Below are 21,175 nucleotides of genomic sequence, written 5' to 3' on the forward strand. Positions count from 1 at the left end.
TTTTTATTATATTGTTCAATTCTTCACAAAAGGGACATAAAAGTTTCAAAACTTTCTTAGAATAAATACCACTGCGTTTGTTTTTAGCTTTTCTGAAAGTCATAGTTTATTCAGCGTTAAGTTACTTCATGAATATGAAAGGGTTTTCTCTTTTCTTCCAGAAGCTCCGAAAACAAGGAGTTACTCCGCCAACAGCTGCTGTCAGCCAGCAAGGAGCGATCCGCCGAAAAGTCTGAACAACCTAAACCAAAACACAGGAATAGACAGAAGAACCGATGGAAGCTCAAGTTCCACCATCAGGCGTTGCCCCAAGAATACCTTGACCACTACGAGCAGAGCTTGCAGAAGGCCAACGCGAAACAGAAACAGAAGGAGAAACCGAAGCCCGAACCGGCTCTCGACGTCAATAATATCACCAACGAAGCCTTTAAGGTTTGGGCGCAGCGCCTCGCCTCAATACAGAACAACACTGTCCTCGCACTCTCCGACGCGCTGCCGACCAGCATGATGCCACTCAGGCAAGATCGGACGGAAGATAAGAGGAAAAAGAATCCCGCCATCGCGCCCAGCAAGATCGTCACATACGACGACCTGCCATACATGGGGGAGATGACACTCAACAACTCCAAGCCGCGCCGGGGAAGAAAGCCGAAGAAGGCTGACATCTGTCATCTTATTTACGAAAATTACGGAACTGTAGTCCCCGGACAGCCCTCGCCACGTGAAGGGCTCAACTTAGTACCGTCGCCCTTCAGAGAACCGATCAACCCCAAGACTGACTTACAGAACAAGATTATATCTAATTTAATGGAACGAAAGCTCTCGCAAGAAAACAAGAGAAGAATGGAGAATGCCTCTCCCTCGCAGTACTCCACTCCGGCACTCATCGGGCACGACGAGCCACTTAACCTCTGCATCAGAGATCTACGCGACCTTAAAATTCAGATTCAGAAGAAATTTGGCAATATTTACACATCGCTGCTTGACGTGAAGTCCGACGACGCCGATAACTCAGATCCGGAGTCTTGCAAAAGCGAACAGCCTAACGCCATCTCTGTCATACAAAGGAACACCAGCATCTGTCCTCCCGCTCCCTCCCCTCTACAGGATGCGGATACAAAACTCGTCCTCAAGCAGATAACTGATTTATTAGATCCGAAACTTATCGACAGACTCGAAGATGCTAAAAAGAGTCCAGAGGCAAAGATGAAAAGGGCTTCTCCGAACCCAATCCAAGGTCCAGTGAAGAGGAAGAGATCTGCAATCTTTATTCCTCCCGTTCCAACCAAAAGCAATTCCACCACCCCCACTACTGAAGTGAGTATATGCAAGTTCAAGTTCACAGGCGGATCTAAGCCTTCGCTACAAGAGAAAAAGATGCTCTCAGTGGATTCGGGGGGAAACTTTCGGTACTACAGTGGCGGGAACAAGGGGAACAAAGGATATGAGTATTTACAAAATAATCAAGCCAGGAGCCAACAGACCGGAGAACTTTCCGTAGATACAAAACCGAAAGAGGGCTTCAAAGAAGAAGAGAGTAAAAAAAAGAGAAAGAGCAGAAAGAGTCTACAGAGAGAGAAATTGGAGCAAACATTCAAGGAGAAAGGGTTCCTCATACAAACGCAGCAACTGCAGTCGGCTGAAGGAGCGACCTACTGTAAATTTCGACAATTACGGAAATTTACAAGGTACTTATTCCGGAGTTGGAAGGATTATTTGCCCGGGGAATTGGAAGAAAAGCCAACCGAGAATAACGAGGTCAGGGACACCGCCGGGGACTGGAGTTAAGTTTCGCAGAGAATAATAATGGACTTGACGCCAAAGACGCTTGTGTTCAGTGCCGAGAGAACCAAAGCTGTGGTTTAGTTTTTAAAATACTTCGGCCAAAATTTTATATTAAATTTTCGTACAGTACTCTTCTTGGTCGACTAATGCATTTATAACTTACACTTGTGTCGCTTGCAGGAAGTGTGTGTCCGTTGTTCCGTCCTTTACATTACAAGGTATTTGTGTGAACGTTTTAACTTGTAAATAGTCTCGGATATGTGAATATTTATGTTACATTAAGATTATTAACATAGACAATTTTGGCTTTTTCAATCACATGATTTTATCAAAAACTGCTCAATTAAAAAATAGTTTAAGATTATTATCAAAATCATTCATTTATCAAAATTAGCTTATTTGTAATTGGGGTTATTAACATCAAGATTATATACTTTATCAACCTGCGATGGGATTTTACCATAATTAATTTCTCAGAAGCACTGTATTTTATCTAAACAGCCAAATTTAGGTTATAACGTTCTTTGAGTATAATCTGTGCTGACTCATAATAATTTTAGAATAAAGTTACGGTTGAAATATTTATTTTATATTATTACGAAATTTATGAACATATAAATAAATTATCGTAAAACGTAACAAACTAACAGACTAGTCACCTGTAATTATATTTAAGGTTGTGTTTTTAATCATAAATGTATTTCTTGCGTTTACACATCGAACTGTTATTGCACAACGGAATTGTTCATTTATTTGCTGTGCATTAGATAACAGACAGATGTATGAAACATTAAAACAGCGAACTATGTTGTTGTAAGTAAAGCAGAACGATTTATATAAAAAGTGAAGTTTGCATAAAGTTCATTTTAACAACTTCTGCTGCAGATGTGAAGGCAGGTGTCAAACTGTTTCTTGTAATGTTTTAAACAATAGTTTGGGTTGAAAGTAGTAGTACTCTTAAGACAATGTATTATATCCTATTGTCATTATTATTAGCTAGTAGATATTGTGTTGTATAATGTCAAACCTATAATTAAATTCATTGACCAACCGTTACCAATTACTGACTTACATGAAAGACATTTGACATCATTAGGGTTAGAAGTCACCCTCTTTTTCAGACCACGACTTTCACCAAATTCCTATCTATAAATTAAATAGTTTTCAATGTTCTTGTTAAAAGCGTTTTACCAAAGTTTAGATAAATTTTGAGAAAATAACTGTGTTTGTGTACTAAAAATTCTTGTTTTCAACGAAAAATGTGCAATTTCAGTTCGATGATATTGTTTCGCAAAGTAACAGGAGGCATTCTAGTCATTACAATTAAGTGATAAATTTAGCAGATAAATGTTTATGTATAATTAATATAATGTTATTTATATATTTTATTAAGAAATGAAACAATCTTTAGTATTAAAAGTTTATTACAGAAAACCAAATCGCTCCAAGTAAAATGAAAAAAATAAAAAAAACAGGAATGTAATATTTCCGAATAAATGATTTAACGAAAAATCTATGTATTTTCATATAAAATGGAAGCCCTAATTCTTAACAATGTTTACAAAAAATAATGAAAATAGCCCTTGATCTCGATTCCTGTGAATATATACTGCACTACACCTACTTACAATATATATATAATCCTTACACGCTAACCGTCAAAATCCAATCTAAAAACCCATCAGCCTTTACCTTGTCAGTTCCACATGAAGGCACTAGTCTATAAAAGTATGCAGCACGTTTTACTCTTGGTTTGACTTACATTACTAGAAATACATCCAAACCCCTTTATTAGGTACATAGTTTATCAAAATTTATGTCATAATAAAAATACATTTCATTGACATGGTTGAGTGGGCGAGTTCCCAGCCTGTCTGATGTTAAGTGGTATCCAAAATTTCAGACATTACATGTGGTGTTGCGTGGTGAGAGATCACAAAAATCACCGGCGAACCTTTTTTGTACAAAACAACAATAAAACGCATGAGAATTACCCTCACATTAAAGATTATAACAACAATGAAGTAATAGAACTATAATTTATATAATGTATAACAATCATATTTTACTCAGTATATTTTGTTAGCATAGGAACTAGTGTGCCTTTAAATTTGTGCACGATTTTATTTTAATTTTGGAATGTCTATAACAATCTAATTATAGTTTCATGGAATAAAATTTTTCAATTTTATGTTTTCATTTAGTGATGACACATTCCACACATTTAGTATAGAAATATAAAACACCAACTGAATCAGATTATAAATTATGTTTCTAGAGATTTTCATTGACTATTAATGCAGCTAGTTCAAGCGCAAATCGGCTTCAAGTGAGATTTTATAAAAACCTTAAGTGCTTAGAGATTAAATAAAGACGTTCTATGTCTTTTCTAATCAGCTTTTCGTAATCGAGTTAACTGTAAGTGAAATCCTACGTTTGTAAACATTAGTCTCATTCCCAAAGCGGCATCTCAACATAAGTTGGGCTGGGTATATGAAATTATTACATTTACACGTTATAAATTGAATTGCCCATTTGATATGCTAATTTTTTGCATTTTTTGTCTGATATTTATAAAGCTCTAACTTCGCGCTCGCAGTCACATACGAAAAGATTGAATTTTATGAAGTGTAACTTTTGTTAAATCGTCTCAAACTTTTTCGTCTGTGTGTTGCATGTCTCGTGAAGGTCGGCCGCGGTGTAGGGATGAAGTGGAAGACACTCGTCAGAGCAGCCAAGGCCAATATGGCGGCGCCTATAGTTCGCAGCAGCTGACCGTGTAGTGTATAGACTATTATTCATTGGTGCCAGTGCTGTACGCTATTTTGTTTGTTTTTGTCAGTGTTTAATGTAAATGTTGTTTGTCAGAGTTAAATGTCTATAATGTGAAAAAAAGTTTCACTTTTACCGTGGTTTCATAAAATCACACAATCCTTTTTGTCTTAAGTCATGAAAATCTCGGAAAGTAGAGTAAGACAGCGATTAGGCTTTAATGAGTTGCTTGGCGGCGGCCACGATGTGTTGTTGCGAGATGCCGTAGTGGTCGAGCAGCGCGGCGGGCGGGCCGCTGCGGGGCACCTCGCGCACGTACAGATGCCGCACGATGACGTCACGCTGCAGCGACACCGCCGACAGCACCGCCTCGCCGATACCTCCTGCAACACACAATCACGTCTTTCAGTGGCGACTCAAACTGCAAGAATTTAGTATGTCAGAGGACGCGTGTAATAACAAAACCGGTTGATTACGCACTACTTTATTATATTGACGGCGGACGCAGCCGCCGATGCTCACATACCTAACAGAATTCAAAATTACCATGGGCCAGTTTCATTTATATATTGGAGTTTACTCCTTTAGAATCGATTTACATATATAGGCCCGGGGTATGAAAATTATGGGGACCAAAATCGTACTAGCATGTCACACGAAATGCGTTATGCGCCTGATTGCGCATGTCACACGAAATGCGTTATCGCAGGTGACGCCGGGCTGCTGCGCCGGCAGTCCGCCACAAAGCCTCGTACTGATCGCGCGTTTCTCTCATTATTGTATTTTCATATATTTGTTAGTCGTTTGTTTTGTGTCTCGTTAATTTGTTAATAATCTGTAGTGTATCGTGTTGTCGTAATATAGAACTATTTCTCGTATTGTTTCGTTTAATTTTTTATATCCAGTAAACTCCAGTCGTGCGTCGGAGCGGACACACACACTTTTTTGGACACATTTCTGATTATACAGGAATTAATGTAGTTTTCATAATATTTCGAGTCAAAGTTTCTATAATATTTAAAAATTTCAAACTCAACTAAAAAACAAAAAGTATTTTTTAGGTATGTACTATAATTTGTATTTATGTCAATATTAGATGATAAAGATTTTATTATTAAGAGTTTTATTATTAAGATCCCTAATAAACATTTTCTTATTAAATACTGACCCGCTTGATAATGATCTTCAACAACAAGTATTCTTCCCTCAGCAGCCCGAGCATTCTCCAGAACTGCAGCCTCGTCCAATGGCTTGATGGTGAACGGGTCCAACACACGAGCCTCCACACCTATTCATTTACGTAATTATTAATTATTATAAAATAGTATCTGAAACCAGTTTCCCACTATTTTATTCCAAGTTTATTTGTATTTTGCCTTAAATTAGGACTTCACTCGAAATAAAGATCAAAACAAGTTTCTCATCTATCAGTGATGTACAATAAATTTAGAGCAAATAATATTGTTACTCCGGTAAGTGTAACGCCATCTATCGCCAAATAGTCGAACGAACATCGAAGGATCTAGTAGCACCTAGAACGCTCCAGAAGTACAACGCTATCTATTGTCAGATAGCGGAAACATAATACACGAAATGTGTGGAATATTCTCGATAATTCTAGGGATGTGGTATCGGGTATAAAAGCGTTGTAAAGATGGCACGCAGTCAGTCTGTAATCGGAACTACTCGAAGCGAAACAGCGAACGGATCACCTGAAGCGAAGCGGAAGGAGCGAATTGAGTTTTAAAGTGTTTGTTGAGTGTTTTAAGTGTTCTAAATGTTGAATACAGTTTTTAGTTGTACTTTGGTGAAATTTTATTTATCCCGAACCCCAGCGCATAACCATATATGTACAAACCTTCTTTTTTCAATTCTTCAGCAGCAGCAAGTGCTTCGTGCAGCGTGATTCCGGCTCCGATCAACAACACTCGGTCCTTTGCGGACTGACGGAGTACTTTGGCCTGTCCGACCTGCATAACAAATTATGAAATTTAGTAGAATGTGTCGTGCAGGATATACTCTTATTACAAAAGCTATTACCAACAACCGTTCGTGAGGTCAACACATGGACATCCTTGCTATTAAATAAAAATGTAAATTCGAAATATACCTTGAATACTTCATCATTGGGGTACAAGATAGCCGTGTTGGGTCTAGAAGTTCTGATGTAACAGATGCCTCGAGTGTTGGCTGCTAATTCTACTGCACGCTCTGTAGAGACTGCATCACTGAAAGCAAAATGGAATTTCGTGATAATTAAATTGATTTCTTTCGATTTATGTGAAATAAACTAAATGATGTAATTATGTATTCCACCTCGAGTATCAATGTAGGTGGTGTACAGTGTACACCCCATTGTGTAACCCAGTAGAGTTTGTACGCTCTGTTATAAGGTAATCACAGCTTGAATACATATCAAATCCATTAAAAAAGGTAGTATGTTGCAAGATACTAACGACGGGTAGAAGACAGTAGCAGTAGGCACTGTACGGAACATGGCAAGGTCCTCCAGTCCCATCTGACTCGGACCGTCCTCTCCGATGCTGACTCCGCAGTGTGAACCGGCAAGGTTAATGTTGGACTGACTAATAGCACCCATACGAATCTGATAAAACATAATTTAACTTTATAAAAAACTGAAACAAATGAAGAAGAATAGAATTTTTCTAATGAAATATGTACTCAGCAAATGTTCATGATTGACTTCCACAGTGAAGGAATAACTTCGTGTAATAAAAATCAAACCCGCATAATTATAATTTAATTTGGTGGTAGGACCGCTTGTGACCGATTATATCTCAAGGTAGGTGGCGCGTTGTAGATGTCTATAAGCTTCAGTAACCACTTAACATCAGGTGGGCTGTAAGCTCGTCCAACCATCTAAGCAATAAAAAAAAACTTTGGATTTGAAACAAGAGCTAATAAATTTGTAACCATTGAACTAAGTAGATCAATTTTAAATCAAACAATCACAAGTATTCAACTAAAATATAAAAATTCAAAAACAGATACCTCAAAGCTTACACTTAGTTTGCATATTATAATACATATCCTCTTTAGTTTTGTTATTAAAATTAAAAATATTGAAACAGGTATTCGAAATGAAGTCGTCGTGGCCTAAAGGATAAGACGTCCGGTGCATTCGTATGTAGCGATGCACCGGTGTTCGAATCCTGCAGGCGGGTACCAATTTTTCTAATGAAATACGTACTCAACAAATTTAATGTTCACGATTGACTTCCACGGTGAAGGAATAACACCGTGCAATAAAAATCAAACCCGCAAAATTATAATTTGCGTAATTACTGGTGGTAGGACCTCTTGTGAGTCCGCACGGGTAGGTACCACCGCCCCGCCTATTTCTGCCGTGAAGCAGTAATGCGTTTCGGTTTGAAGAGTGGGGCAGCCGTTGTGACTATACTGAGACCTTAGAACTATATCTCAAGGTGTGTGGCGCATTTACGTTGTAGATGTCTATGGGCTCCAGTAACCACTTAACACCAGGTGGGCTGTGAGCTCGTCCACATATCTAAGCAATAAAAAAAATAAAAAAATGATAATTTATCATCCTGTGTTATTTAATTTCCTGTCACTACTTACTATTAATTTAACATTTTTGTTAGGTAATGTTAATTTGACAATGGAAATAATTATTAAGTTGTGTGAATGCTACTGCCCACAGTCGACAACATACATCGATGTGAGTACGACAAACACATATTACTGTATGCACTCCGAATTAACTCAGATATTAATTTGTAATATGAGTCCAAAACTTCTCGTGCAATGTTATAATATTATTAAGCCAAATGTGGCTTGGAGAATGGAAGGGCTACAATACAATACATTTGAGAGCTTCAATTTACATTTTGATGTCTAACAGATTCTATGACTTAATACCAGATGAGTCACAAACTCATAAGTGAAAATGTAGTTTTAAATTGACAAGGTTAAGCAATATGATGATGAGGTCTCTACAAACTTGGTCAAAAGTTCTTGTGAAGAAAGCAGCAAATGTGGAGACAAACACCACGGCCCGGTCCCTGCAGGCTGCTCCCGTAGCCACTCCAACTAGATTCTGTTCAGCGATGAAACACTCCACATATCTAAAATGAAAATGGAACATTTACTACGAACATTCAAAGCATGATTTGACAAGATAATAATTTAGCACTTTATATCAAATAGGCTCGATACTTTTTATGGCAATACATATTTGTAAAATTTAGAATATCAGGGTATTACTCAAACATGATTTAGTATCCTAAAAGAGCACCCAAAAATTGACTGATTATCAGGAAAAACGAAGATAATTTATTGAGGAGGCTGTGATAAATTTTAAAGCACATATTAAACTGAATCATGAATTGAAGAAAATCAGATTAAATACTAACCTTTCAGGGTAAGCATTCCGAAGCTTGTCACTGAATGTAGAGTTCTTGGTGTCACCATCCAAAGCGATAACACTATAATAAAACATAACATCCATAGTTTAAAAATCAGTAATTTAAATTCCAGAATAACTAGTATTATGCATCTTGTTAAAACAGGTACCTTTCATCTGTAGATAATGTGATATTTGGTGTATAGATTAGTTAGATGAGCTTGTATGAATGCTACTGCCCACATTGTCCGACAGCGGTCATGTGAGTACGACAATCACTATTTGCTCTTGCACCTTGTAGATTGTAATATACTAATGTAGTTTATTACAATGTTAATACGCCCAGTGCAATTTTTTTTACGACTTTATTGATAAATAAAAGTTTTACTTATCAGTTAATTCAAGTATCACTTTTTAATCTAAAAAATTTTATGTCAAATGCATCTTTACAATTGTGCCCTTATCTTTAATTGTATTCCTGCCGATTTGGGTATACTTCACTTATATTGTTGTCTACATCTATGTATACAATAATTGTTATTTCTTATTTAAATGGCTGGTAGGCATAAAGTCACAATCAAATGAGTTGAATTGTTCTTATATTATTTTCAAACAAAGTTAACAATAAATACTGCAGTTTAAATATGAACAATGCAAAAACTAACCGCAGATTAGTATCAGCAATCTTTTTAAGTGCAGTTCCATATGCCAGTCTTGTGGCTACCAGCTCTCCTTGCTTGTAAGCTGGCGGAGACGAGAGTGTGATGTCATCGATGTGAACTTTGGGAGCTTCTGCTAGTGGAGCTTTCGGTTTTAGTGTAATCTTTGTTGTTTTGATCTGAGACTGAAGATGCTGAGAAGTGAAATGATTTGAGTTATTAAAAAATTTTAAAAAAAATAGCACACTATTTTTCTTTTAAATCTCTTTGTATACAACTTTTTTATCTTTCATAGCCACACAAACAAGTTTTTACAAGCACAACAGTGGTGAGTTTCATCATTTCATCACTTGATATGAATACACCAGGCTTTTTAGACTTCAGGCCATGATGAATTAAATTTGATTAGACTATTATATTTAAATTAGCAACTAATTGTAGTCATGTCTCTTTTGAGTGTGTATGTGTGAACTATTGGCTGCAGACTCGCGCGCGTCTGTTTCAATAAACGCCTGTATGGATTTTTAATTACATTACTAAAAATTCGAAGTCGTCGTGGCCTAAAGGATAAGACGTCCGGCGCATTCGTATGTAGCGATGCACCGGTGTTCGAATCCCGCAGGCGGGTACCAATTTTTCTAATGAAATACATACTTAACAAATGTTCACGATTGACTTCCACGGTGAAGGAATAACATCGTGCAATAAAAATCAAACCCGCAAAATTATAATTTGCGTAATTATTGGTGGTAGGACCTCTTGTGAGTCCGGACGGGTAGGTACCACCGCCCCGCCTATTACTGCCGTGAAGCAGTCATGTGTTTCGGTTTGAAGGGTGGGACAGCCGTTGTGACTATACTGAGACCTTAGAACTATGTCTCAAGGTGTGTGGCGCATTTACGTTGTACATATCTATGGGCTCCAGTAACCACTTAACACCAGGTGGGCTGTGAGCTCGTCCACACATCTAAGCAATAAATAAAAAAAAACTATAAGCATGAAATTAAAACGTAGCAGTACCTTGATGATCTTCTCTCCCTCAGCTCCCAGAGCCTTTCCGTGCCAGTTGTCCAGGTCCTCGATCCCCGGGAAGCCCCTTCCCTTGTAAGTCTTAGCCACCAGCGCTGTTGGCTTCCCGGTCACTGAAGCGGCCTCGTCGAACGCCTTGACCAGCTCCGTGACGTCATGTCCGTCCACCACCAGCGAGTTGAGACCGAACGCCTTCAGGCGCGCGTCGTACACTTCCAGCTGTTCCAAATTTGAGTCAATTATTTTATATGTTGCGACCGCTCTGCTATTTCTACCGAACGATCATGTGTTTCGTTTCAAAGCAAATAGTAATAACTCAATTACAATGCTTCTTTAAATTCCGAGTTCGTGTCTCGAGGAAGACGATATTTTTCGCTTATTATTAGTTTGGCTGTGGGCTCAGTCAGAGTTCTAGCAAAATGTATAATTCTCATCAATCTAGCTCTGATAAAACACTCACACCGTCAACAGTTACAGGTTAGGTTAATGTTCATATTAGAAATATACTTCAGCTCACAGTACTGACAAGCTATGCTGCTGACCGGTTGCCAACTGAGAGCGCTTTGTAACATGTAATTATTAAACTTATAATAAACAAATGTTTTTTAATTAAAGGTTTATCATAAAATATCCGAAATACTGATTTATTATATTATATCAATACAGAATGTGACCCACCAGGACGATAATTAGATGAGGAGTAATATCAAGTGTTGACAAAAAAGCGTTGTTCTTCATCCACAGAGAATAATATACTTTATAACACATCCCTTCAATTTTAAATTGTATTTTATTAAAGGGTCACACCTTTAGTCAGAATAACATATAAACATCAAATATGGAAAAAGTATTATATGCTTTCAGTGTTATAAAGTATATGTTGATTGACTCCATTTGTCTATTATATATTCAAGAACAATCATAGATGCCAAATTTAGTTTCATGGTCAGATAGTTATTTGAGACAACATGCCTGATGTTGCAGAGAGGTAGGCTCGGACTGCCCCAGACGGTTAACATCGAAGATGACGACCAGGTTGTCCAGCTTGTAGTGGCTGGCAAAGTGCAGCGACTCCCAGATGCTGCCCTCGGCTGCCTCTCCGTCGCCCACCAGGCAATACACCCTGGGGAACAGGTAGCTAGTTGACTTTGTGCAGAGCAATCAAAATTTCTCAACATGACTTATAAAGGAATTTTTTTTTATTGCTTAGATGGTTGGACGACCTCACAGCCCACCTGGTGTTAAGTGGTTACTGGAGCCCGTAGATATCTACAACGTAATTGCGCCACCCATCTTGAGATATGAGTTCTAAGGTCTCAGTATAGTTACAACGGCTGCCTCATCCTTCAAACCGAAACGCATTACTGTTTCACGGCAGAAATAGGCAGGGCGGTGGTACCTACCCGTGTGGACTCTCAAGAGGTCCTACCACCAGTAATAATTGCATATGTGCATTTATATGTGTTCGATGAGTACCTGTAGGGCGCCTGGTCGAAGTACTTCCCGACGTAGGCCATGCCGGCCGCCACGGCGAGCCCCTGGCCCAGGGAGCCGGTGCCGACGTCCACGAAGTTGAGTCGCGGGGTGGGGTGGCCCTCCAGGTCCGAGTCCAGCTTGCGCAAGTTCTTCAGCTCGTCCAGCGGGAACAGCCCGGCCTCCGCCCACGCCGCGTACAGGATCGGCGCTGCGTGACCCTGCATGAGCCACGGATATGAGATGCAGTCAAATGAGTGGTTAACAGAATCGCAGTCAGCCCCTTCAGCCCCTTCTTCCGAGGTGGATAGCGAGTTTATACGTATTGTTTAATTGCTGTTTTTGCTTGAGAATAGAAGTAATTTACCACCGTTTACCTTGGAAAGAATAAATCTGTCGGCGGAAGCGTCTCGTGGCGCGGAGATCTTGTACCGCATTGTGTGGAAGAAGAGAACAGACATTATCTCCGCCATTGACGCACATGATGTCGGGTGACTGTTGGAAAACATTTTATTTACAATTAACGAAACCAGTCATGCCAGGGCCTTGCGAATAACTGCAGGTTTTTACTGTCGCTAAACATCTGAAAAACATTTTGGTATTGCTGAAGTCCATGGGTAACCGTAATCACTCACTACACACTATATGAGTATGTACCTACTTAACGAAATGGAGTAACAGACCATACCTACAATGATCTCATCTCAGATTTACCAAAATGATGCTACATTTGCCTTACTTGTGTGAAAATAATGGTATCTTCTTTAATTTATTTCCCACTTCCACATGACAAACTTTTTATTTTCAAACCTAACATATTTTCATCATATTTTTGACTACATTAATGATTTTGATATTTGACATTATTAACATTTTAAATATTATATAACCTTATTTGAGAAGACCTACTAATTTATTATGATTAGTTGTTTATTATTTTGTTTTCTATATGTACCTATTGTAATTTAATTTTGATTTAGATGTGCGTGTGTGTGTGTGTATTGATGGATTATTGTTATCTGATAATAAAATAATAGAATTTAGAATTGAATTATTCAATAAAATAATTTAAATGGTTATTGTTGGCTACACCGTGTTACTAGGTAGTAAAAATACAATTTAGACGAATTATGAGAATAGATAACATCTGACCTCATTTCCGCAATTGCTGCATAGTAATTCAAAAAATATCATATTTCAAGATAAAAGAAAGTTTCTTATAATGATTTTGTTTCCTGTTTTAAAACAGTAATACAGAATATAATTATACAATACCGTAATATGTAAGAGCACCAATAAATAAAAAATAAGGACACTGAATGAATTTCATGGGTGTTAAGTGGAATTGTTGACATGTATTTGAGTCGTCTATTATCAAAGGTGGCAATCTGTGCATTTGGACAAAAAATTGTTATTGATATGTCAATACAGATTGATTTGAATATAATCGTCTCCTTCAAAGAATACGGTTCAAAACCTGCATTAAATAAAGGTTAATACTTAACCTGCTATTTATCTAAGATGTCGTTCCGAAGAGTTTTGTGACTGCCAATGGAATACAAAGTCAATAATTCGTTTTTCTGATTTACCAATAATTGTCCAAAAGTCAGATTGCCGGCTTTGATAATAGTCGACTAATTTATCAATTCGCCCCCAGACTGCTCCAGCTGGGATTCATCCAACTTATCTAGAGCCACTATGTTTATCCAAAGTGTGTTTTCTGAGAAATTTTCTGCGACATACTACCCATTTTTGGAATCAACTTCCCTCCAAGTTGTTTCCAGAGAGCTATTACTTGTCTTTTATTTTAAACAAAGTCTGCAGATCAGTTCTCAGTGGCCGTGGTTCGTGCCCCTGGCATAGCGGACATCTATTAGCGACAGTAACCACACCATCAGGCGGGCTGTGTGTTTGTTTGCCTACAAGGTCTTTAAAAGCATATTCTTATTGAATTTCAGTTTTACACAACTGGACTTCTGAAATCCACAAATGCAGTTTTACTTAACACTGAATAATGAGTTAGAAACTATCGTTATTTAGTATTTGCCAGCAGCTGCCACCCAGTACCTGGCTGTCCGATTTATAGGTCCCTATTTATAGGGATTTATAGGGTATAGGGAAACCAGACAATCTTTCATCTTGAGTTTATGTGAATGAAAACCAAAATATATGAGTTATGTATATTATTTATGCATATCATTAATTGAGTCTTGTTCAAGATTGTTGTTACCCATGAATTAGGGTAATAGAGGTAATGGACAGCCATTATACAGAGCGGTTAAAAATTCGACCTCACGTTTTCACACTTGGGTGACAACAAACGCCTATGGCTCGATAGCGTGTGGCCGTGAGCTCTTTCAGGTTAAAAAACGTACTAATGATTTCAGGTAATTTGGTTTTACGTTGGATGTTTATTGTGTCAATCATTATTTTAATTGTTACTGTGTGAATGCTACTGCCCACAGTCGACAACATACATCGATGTGAGTACGACAAACACATATTACTGTATGCACTCCGAATTAACTCAGATATTTTATGTTATACACTGAGTTTTAAAAATCTTTGTGCAATATTATACATATAATATACAAAGCACTATAAGTGGTCTTGTCGACACATGTGGACTTTACAAAGCTGTTATTTTAATACCAATCTTTGTGGCGAGGCTTGGGGGAGGCCTATTTCCAGCAGTGGATGTCTGTGGACTGATAGAACAGAAAAATCAAATAACAATATTGTAAGATTTTAACTTAATTATTATAATGTAATTGATAGACAAAAAATATGCTTTTTAATTATGACTTATTAATTAATTCCCATATTTTACAGATTTGATCATCAGTGGTGCATAAAAGGGACACCATGTGATTTGGAAACATTCTTACTGAATGAATTTTAATAAACAATATTACAATATATATTTTTTTAAACATAAGCCTTTTAGTGGATTATGGACTAAATTTTAGTGTTCTTTATCTACTGACTGTAAAAATAATTCTCATCTCTCCTTAACAAACAGAAATAGCATAGCAAATACATCTTTAATTTCACTTATTTATTTATTGTATCTTTATTATTTGTCATCAACAAATATGCACATCCCAACTCCATCTTATTTTAATTAAAAACTTATGCATCTCTGCAAATGAAGAGATATTATATCATCTTTTGAGTTTTAACGCAAGTGATAATTATCATATCTTAAAAATTTAACAATTATCAAATGGCCTTTGTATTGAGATGATAATGATTATGTAATCAATTCTTACTACATGTCAAGGATATGTGAATGACATTTTGAGGTTATTTAGACTAAAAATATTTCAACTTTTTGTGTGTTTTAAACTTAAAGATTTGTTTGAGAGTTGATAAAAACTGATTATGAAATATCTAAAAACAAATGTTATGAATAGTAAACAATATGTAGCAGGAGGACAAAGAGTCAATGGTGATACTAACACTCGATTGTTAAAACACTTATTGATAAAAACTAAATATCGTTTTTTAAAAACATTTATTTATATAACCTAAATAAAATTGAGAAGTGCAAAGTTTAAATAAATTCAGTAGTTTACTTAACCTTTTAAATTCAGTAGCAGGGATCATTGAATGAATAAAAAATTTCTATGGGCAGGCTGAATACAGACATGAATGTACGTGGAGAAGTAATAGGTACGCCGTATAATGGTGCAGAACAGTATATAGCGAAAGATGGCCATACCTTTTCTTTTAGACAATATATGGAATTTTATTACAAATTTTGATGCTGTTTTAAAGAACAGTTTGTTATTTTATTATGGTGTTTTACATAATGAATTAAGTAAATAAAATAAATCAACAAACACTGTTGATTAATTTTACTTCGTTTTATGGAATTAACGATGAAGATTGTTTGGTATTTCATGAACTTCCTATTTAACATAGTTTTTGAATGAATGATTTATTTTATTTCAGACTACAATAAGTCCATATGTATTTTTAGTTCATAAAGTATAATTATTGAGTAGGTATTAAAGATACCTTTGATATGAAGTCAGATTTGACTATGGTTTCATGCAATGCACGCATGCAATTTAATATGCTGACAACTAATTTGAATGCATATTCTACTATTACGATTGGACTACAACGCCGGCCGGCATATTTTTAGATGGATTGGTTTTTTATTCTACTGTCTAATACTTATTGCCGACACATCAAAAACACATGGTGGCCGCGTATAACCTGGCAAATCATTTTATCCGTGATCAACTAATATCTATAAATGGTACACCATATTGTGGCATTATTGCCAACCATATTTTATACGATCCATCGTAGCTTGATAACTTACAAGGAAACTGATTTTTATGTATTAATACTAGAAGAGAATGTGTTTCGTATATTTTTTTTTTTTATATCAATATGTTTTATTTTAACCTTCACGAGACCTTCATGAATCAGAAAGCCGAGTTTTTATAGGTTAGGTCACTCACCCAGACTTTGAGGCGTTTGTAGCAACAATACTGTCGATTCTTAGTTTGTTGGCGATATCTTTTAGTTGTTCAAAGTCAACATTTTTATCTCCCTTCATTTTCGGAATGTATTCAATGCCTTATTTATTTTGTCACGAAACCACGTTGAACGCAAGCGCTTGGTTAAGTGCCGCCAAATTTAATGATTTGATATTAGAATTGCGATATGAGATCGATTTATTATGAAATCGATTTTTATCGTTAAGAACCAATGAATCAATCTCAGTCAAGAAAATCGAGTTTTTTTTATCTGTTTAAAAATAATCCTCTATCTTTATGAGTAATTTACAATTAGCTTTGTAATAAACATAAAACAATGCTATTGGTGGCTACAGGATCTTAGTTTTTAATAACATTTTATCGTAAAAAATCTCGATTATCGATTTTGAGTGTGAATGAAAATCATCAGTGATTGATGTTAGGTTGTAATAAATAAGTATTTATTTATTAATTGACTTTTGTATATGGAGGGTAGAGGTAAGGAGAATCGTCTCATATGGGAGAAGCTTGAAAAAATGTCCCACTTTCAGCACTGATTCAAAAATCCTCCAGAATGGCGCTAGCGTAGGCACAGGGTATGACATGAATTGGGCAGTTGTTAACTGATTGAAGTGAAGTATACTGAGTTAGGAAATTTAATATATTTTATGACTAGAGTAGTTAGTGATAGCGTATTATACAAGACCTCACATGTTTACGTAGTCCAAACTAATTTCGTCAATATAACCTAAAATTATTGCTGTGGTAAAACGTATAGACATCGATTGCATTTTCTTATCAGCTTTAAATAAAATACTTTTTGTGATTTTGTAGTGCTTACAGTTCTTTATTTTTTTTTTATTTCTCTATCTTATTCTAATAACTTTCAGCGCCTTCTTTAAAATTCACCCGCTTGCTACTGTAGCGCCACCCTTAGCAGATTTTAACGGACACTTTTTACACAGAGAGACGGTTCTCCTTACCTCTACTCTTCATAGTACATATTACACGATGGAACCGGCATTTTTTGATGAGACAAATATAAATCGAGAAATCGATTTTAATGTACTCGATTCACACAGATACAGAAAAATAACCCGTCTTTAATATACATTATATTTGATTGGAAAAGATATCATAATTAAATTGACTAGGTAGGTAGGTACATACATATCCTACAGCAGTGACAGCTGAGAGTTTAATTGAACAGACAAAAGGGATAGCCCATAAAGTTAAATTTCTTTGTATGCAGAGACTAAAGTCATCCGTTTGGCAAAAAATTAAATGAGCTGGATCGAAGCGGAATGGAATTTAGTGTTCTTTCGGGCTTTAACGTGTAATAATTATGTCGTATCAACAGTGTGGTAGCGAAGCGCGCGTGGGAAAATTTACTACATACCTACCTACTTGATGTCGTTAGTATAGTTCCAAAGCGTAGCGTAAGATGGCTCTAGACGATATATTAGAGCGGAAAAGGAAGTAAAGTATTGATTATTAAAAAAAAACCATCCCTAAAAGTCTGAAGACGCTCGGAAAAATATTTTCTCTCTATTTTTGGAACTGGAGCAGTAGAAATTTCAATTTTAAGCTTCAATGACAATCGACAGATGACCTCGTTGCATTAATGTACTTAATAGTTAGTCTCACTCCAGACACCTCTACTAGTATCTAGACTCAAACTAGGCACGGTAACTCCATTCCCGCTATCAAAATCTTTGGCCTGCCCATACCGTGGGTCTCAAAGGCCAAGTACCTAGTGGTCGTCGGTCGGCCAACGTGAAGCTGCCATCGCCCGAAGCATGTCTTGTCGAATCCCCCGGATCCCCTCTCGGTGCTTTTAAGCACTTCAAGCTCTGGTCACCATCGTGAACTCGTCCATTGCTACGAAGAGTTTTACGGGCGGACTAAGCTATAGACACAGCCCACTGAGTTTCTCGCCGAATCTTCTCAGTGAGTCGCGATTCCGATACGGCGCTAGATTTTGTGAAGCACTGTTCTTGCCAAGACTAGTGTTAGCAAATTCTCTCAGGTTGAGCCCGTGAGCTCACCTACCGCATAGCTGGAATAGCCCCTTAGTCTACCAGCGAATAGGTAGAGATAAACACATAGTTAGTGTTTCTGATCATTTTACAATGGAGTTCGAGTTCGATTCCCGGTTACAGTCGTTATTTTTGTATTATAAATTTTCGGAGTCTGGGTGTATTATTCTTGTACCATATTATTATGCTATAATGTATTTTCGGTATCTAGCCAATGTAAAGGAAAAATATCTAGTTCAGTTTAGTGTTTTAGTCTTCTTTTTATTAAATTACTTTGAGTTTTAATTTTTTTTACTGCTTAGATTGGTGGACGAGCTCACGGCCCATTTGGTGTTAAGTGTTGGAGCCCATAGACATCTACAACGTAAATGCGACTACCGACTTCGAGACATGTGTTATAAGGTCTAAGTTTTTGATCAGTATTTGAAGTTAAAGTTTTGTTGAAAATTGTTTTTTTTTTTTCGTATTAAGTAGACACGTCAATAGTACCTACATGTTATTTCTTCCTATTAGAATTGGGCAGGTTCGTGGAGCCTACCCGTTAAAATCATACTGCGTCCTACCGCCAGTAACTAGGCTTACTAAAGTCGTTACGCGTTTGACTATTACCTTATGATTTAATGCCTACTCTAACTGTGGATATTGTTTCTGAACTTTTTTATTTTTGTGTGAGGTAGTTTCGGAAACTTTGTATTTGCTTGTGAGGTTTTAAACTTGAATAGCCATATCTCTTGATCCGAAGATAACCGATTGTTTTAAGCAGATATTATGAAGACATGGGCGGTGATTTGATTATTTTAAAACGAAATAGCCAGCACTTTAAAATTCAATATTGCGACTAAACATACATTTTCTACGTCATAAAAGCAAGCGCCAAAAAATACACAAATGGCAGAATATCGCAAAACACAGCTACAGATAAATAAAAATAAAAACAATAAAACTCTTGTCTATGGCGGGGAAAATGGTTGCGATCGCCAGAGGATTGTAGGGTGAGCACAATTTGATACGATATTACAAGATGCATTAACGTGTGAATATCTATAGGTATCAATAAGTAGGGGAGAGGAATATATCGCTGCGGGCCCGCAATAAGCTCGTCACAGTAAAGCAGTTGTGATTACAGCTATTCCATGATCTCTGGTGGTAGGACCTCTTGAGAGTACGCACGGGTAGGTACCATCGCCCTACCTATTTCTGCCGTGAAGCAGTAATGCGTTTCGGCTTGAAGAGTGGGGCAGCCGTTGTAACTATACTAAGACCTTAGAACTTATATCTCAATGTGGGTGGGGCATACGTTGTAGACGTGTATGAACTCCGGTAACCACTTAACACCAGGTGGGTTGTGAGCTCGTCCACCCAACTAAGCAATAAAAAAAATATAAAAATCTCTCTAAAACCTGCGTAATTAACTGCGTTTTCAACTCAATTGTTTTCGCTAATTGCTAGCCTAACTGTCCTATCCACCTTCTAGGAATGCCAAGAAAGGTTGAAGTCAGTCTAGGGTCTTGTTGTATCATTATATGCTACTTGTAACATGCGTCGATCTAACTTACGACCAAAACGATTAATAGGTGATTAAGAATACTTTGGGCATTATTTAATTTGATTTATTTTCGACTAAATAGGGGATCATGAAAACAGTAGTGTTGGAAAATACTGTGAAAATTGATACAAAATGAATAAGTCAAGAAAGTTCACCTATGAACTAACGAGTGTGTATTTTGGTAATTTTCCCATTTCATTCTTATCTGAAATCTACAGTTTGTGTTTTTTTTCGTTTAAATTTTGATGTTGCTATTATTTCATGGTCATCCTATGTGGTGGTAGCAGGGTGGTAGCAGGGGGTCGGGAGTGATGCGATGCTTTCAAATTCAATTGGCCGGTGTCCCGAGGCGATCTTTCTCCTCACCGGCCCGAATTGAATATCAATCGGATGATAACATAATAGATTATTGTGGATAATCCTATTTGTGTTTTTAAAAACATTCCCATTGTCTATAAATAGGTAAATCCGTAATTCTGAAAGCCCGCAATGAGGGAGTAATGATTAATTTAAAAAAAAATAGAGAGGTACTGCTTATGTTAAAGCTCTTTACGAGCCATGCGAACCAGCACTGGTAGTAACCACCATCCTATCTGTGTCCTATTACCATCGTGTGATAACAAATACAACAATTATTTGAATGCAATTCAACCTTCCATATCGAGTCTTAAGAAAAAAAAAGCATAAGTACATAGTGTTACCAGAGTCTGGTTACTGCTCAATCAGATGAACCGTTAGTTCCTATATTTTCATATAAAACTCAGACAAAGGTTATCCATATAAATCCGACACGTGTTTTCGTTCCGGTCAGCGCAGCAGTAACGCCGGTAAAAATTGTAAAAGGGCCCGAGTTTTCCCGAACGTTCGCACTTTGCACGTGTGTTGTAGCGATGGAATGTTATCTTGCGTCCTACATGATAGATATATTGAGCAAAGAAATATAAAATTATTATTTTACTTTTGATTTTCAAACATGCGCTCTATTTGACGGA

General features: G+C 36.9%; 2 protein-coding genes across 5 annotated transcripts in view; one reads left to right on the forward strand and one right to left on the reverse strand.

The window, feature by feature from the left end:
* Positions 1-3,297, forward strand: part of LOC101741865 (uncharacterized) — a 13,351-nt gene extending 10,054 nt beyond the window's left edge. For 2 of the 4 annotated variants that reach the window (XM_062669308.1, XM_038011963.2), the window contains one exon: positions 162-3,297. In XM_062669308.1, the coding sequence (XP_062525292.1) occupies positions 162-1,788 (1,627 nt within the window). In that variant the 3' untranslated portion in view covers positions 1,789-3,297. The remainder of the gene's footprint in view (positions 1-161) is intronic. The other 2 variants (XM_038011962.2, XM_062669309.1) reach the window with 1 other exon arrangement.
* On the reverse strand, positions 3,192-16,749 carry LOC692848 (transketolase; the record flags this gene model as incomplete). The annotated part of the gene is given in 13 exon segments (NM_001046693.1): positions 3,192-4,940; positions 5,726-5,845; positions 6,416-6,527; positions 6,668-6,785; positions 7,014-7,162; positions 8,540-8,663; positions 8,952-9,023; positions 9,607-9,794; positions 10,621-10,848; positions 11,602-11,752; positions 12,106-12,323; positions 12,480-12,597; positions 16,581-16,749. Coding segments are annotated over 13 exon segments (1,869 nt in total). The 3' UTR covers positions 3,192-4,767.
* Between the last annotated feature and the right edge of the window lie 4,426 nt (positions 16,750-21,175).

Source organism: Bombyx mori, chromosome 7 (assembly GCF_030269925.1).
Source record: "Bombyx mori chromosome 7, ASM3026992v2".
NCBI classification, from domain to species: domain Eukaryota; kingdom Metazoa; phylum Arthropoda; class Insecta; order Lepidoptera; family Bombycidae; genus Bombyx; species Bombyx mori.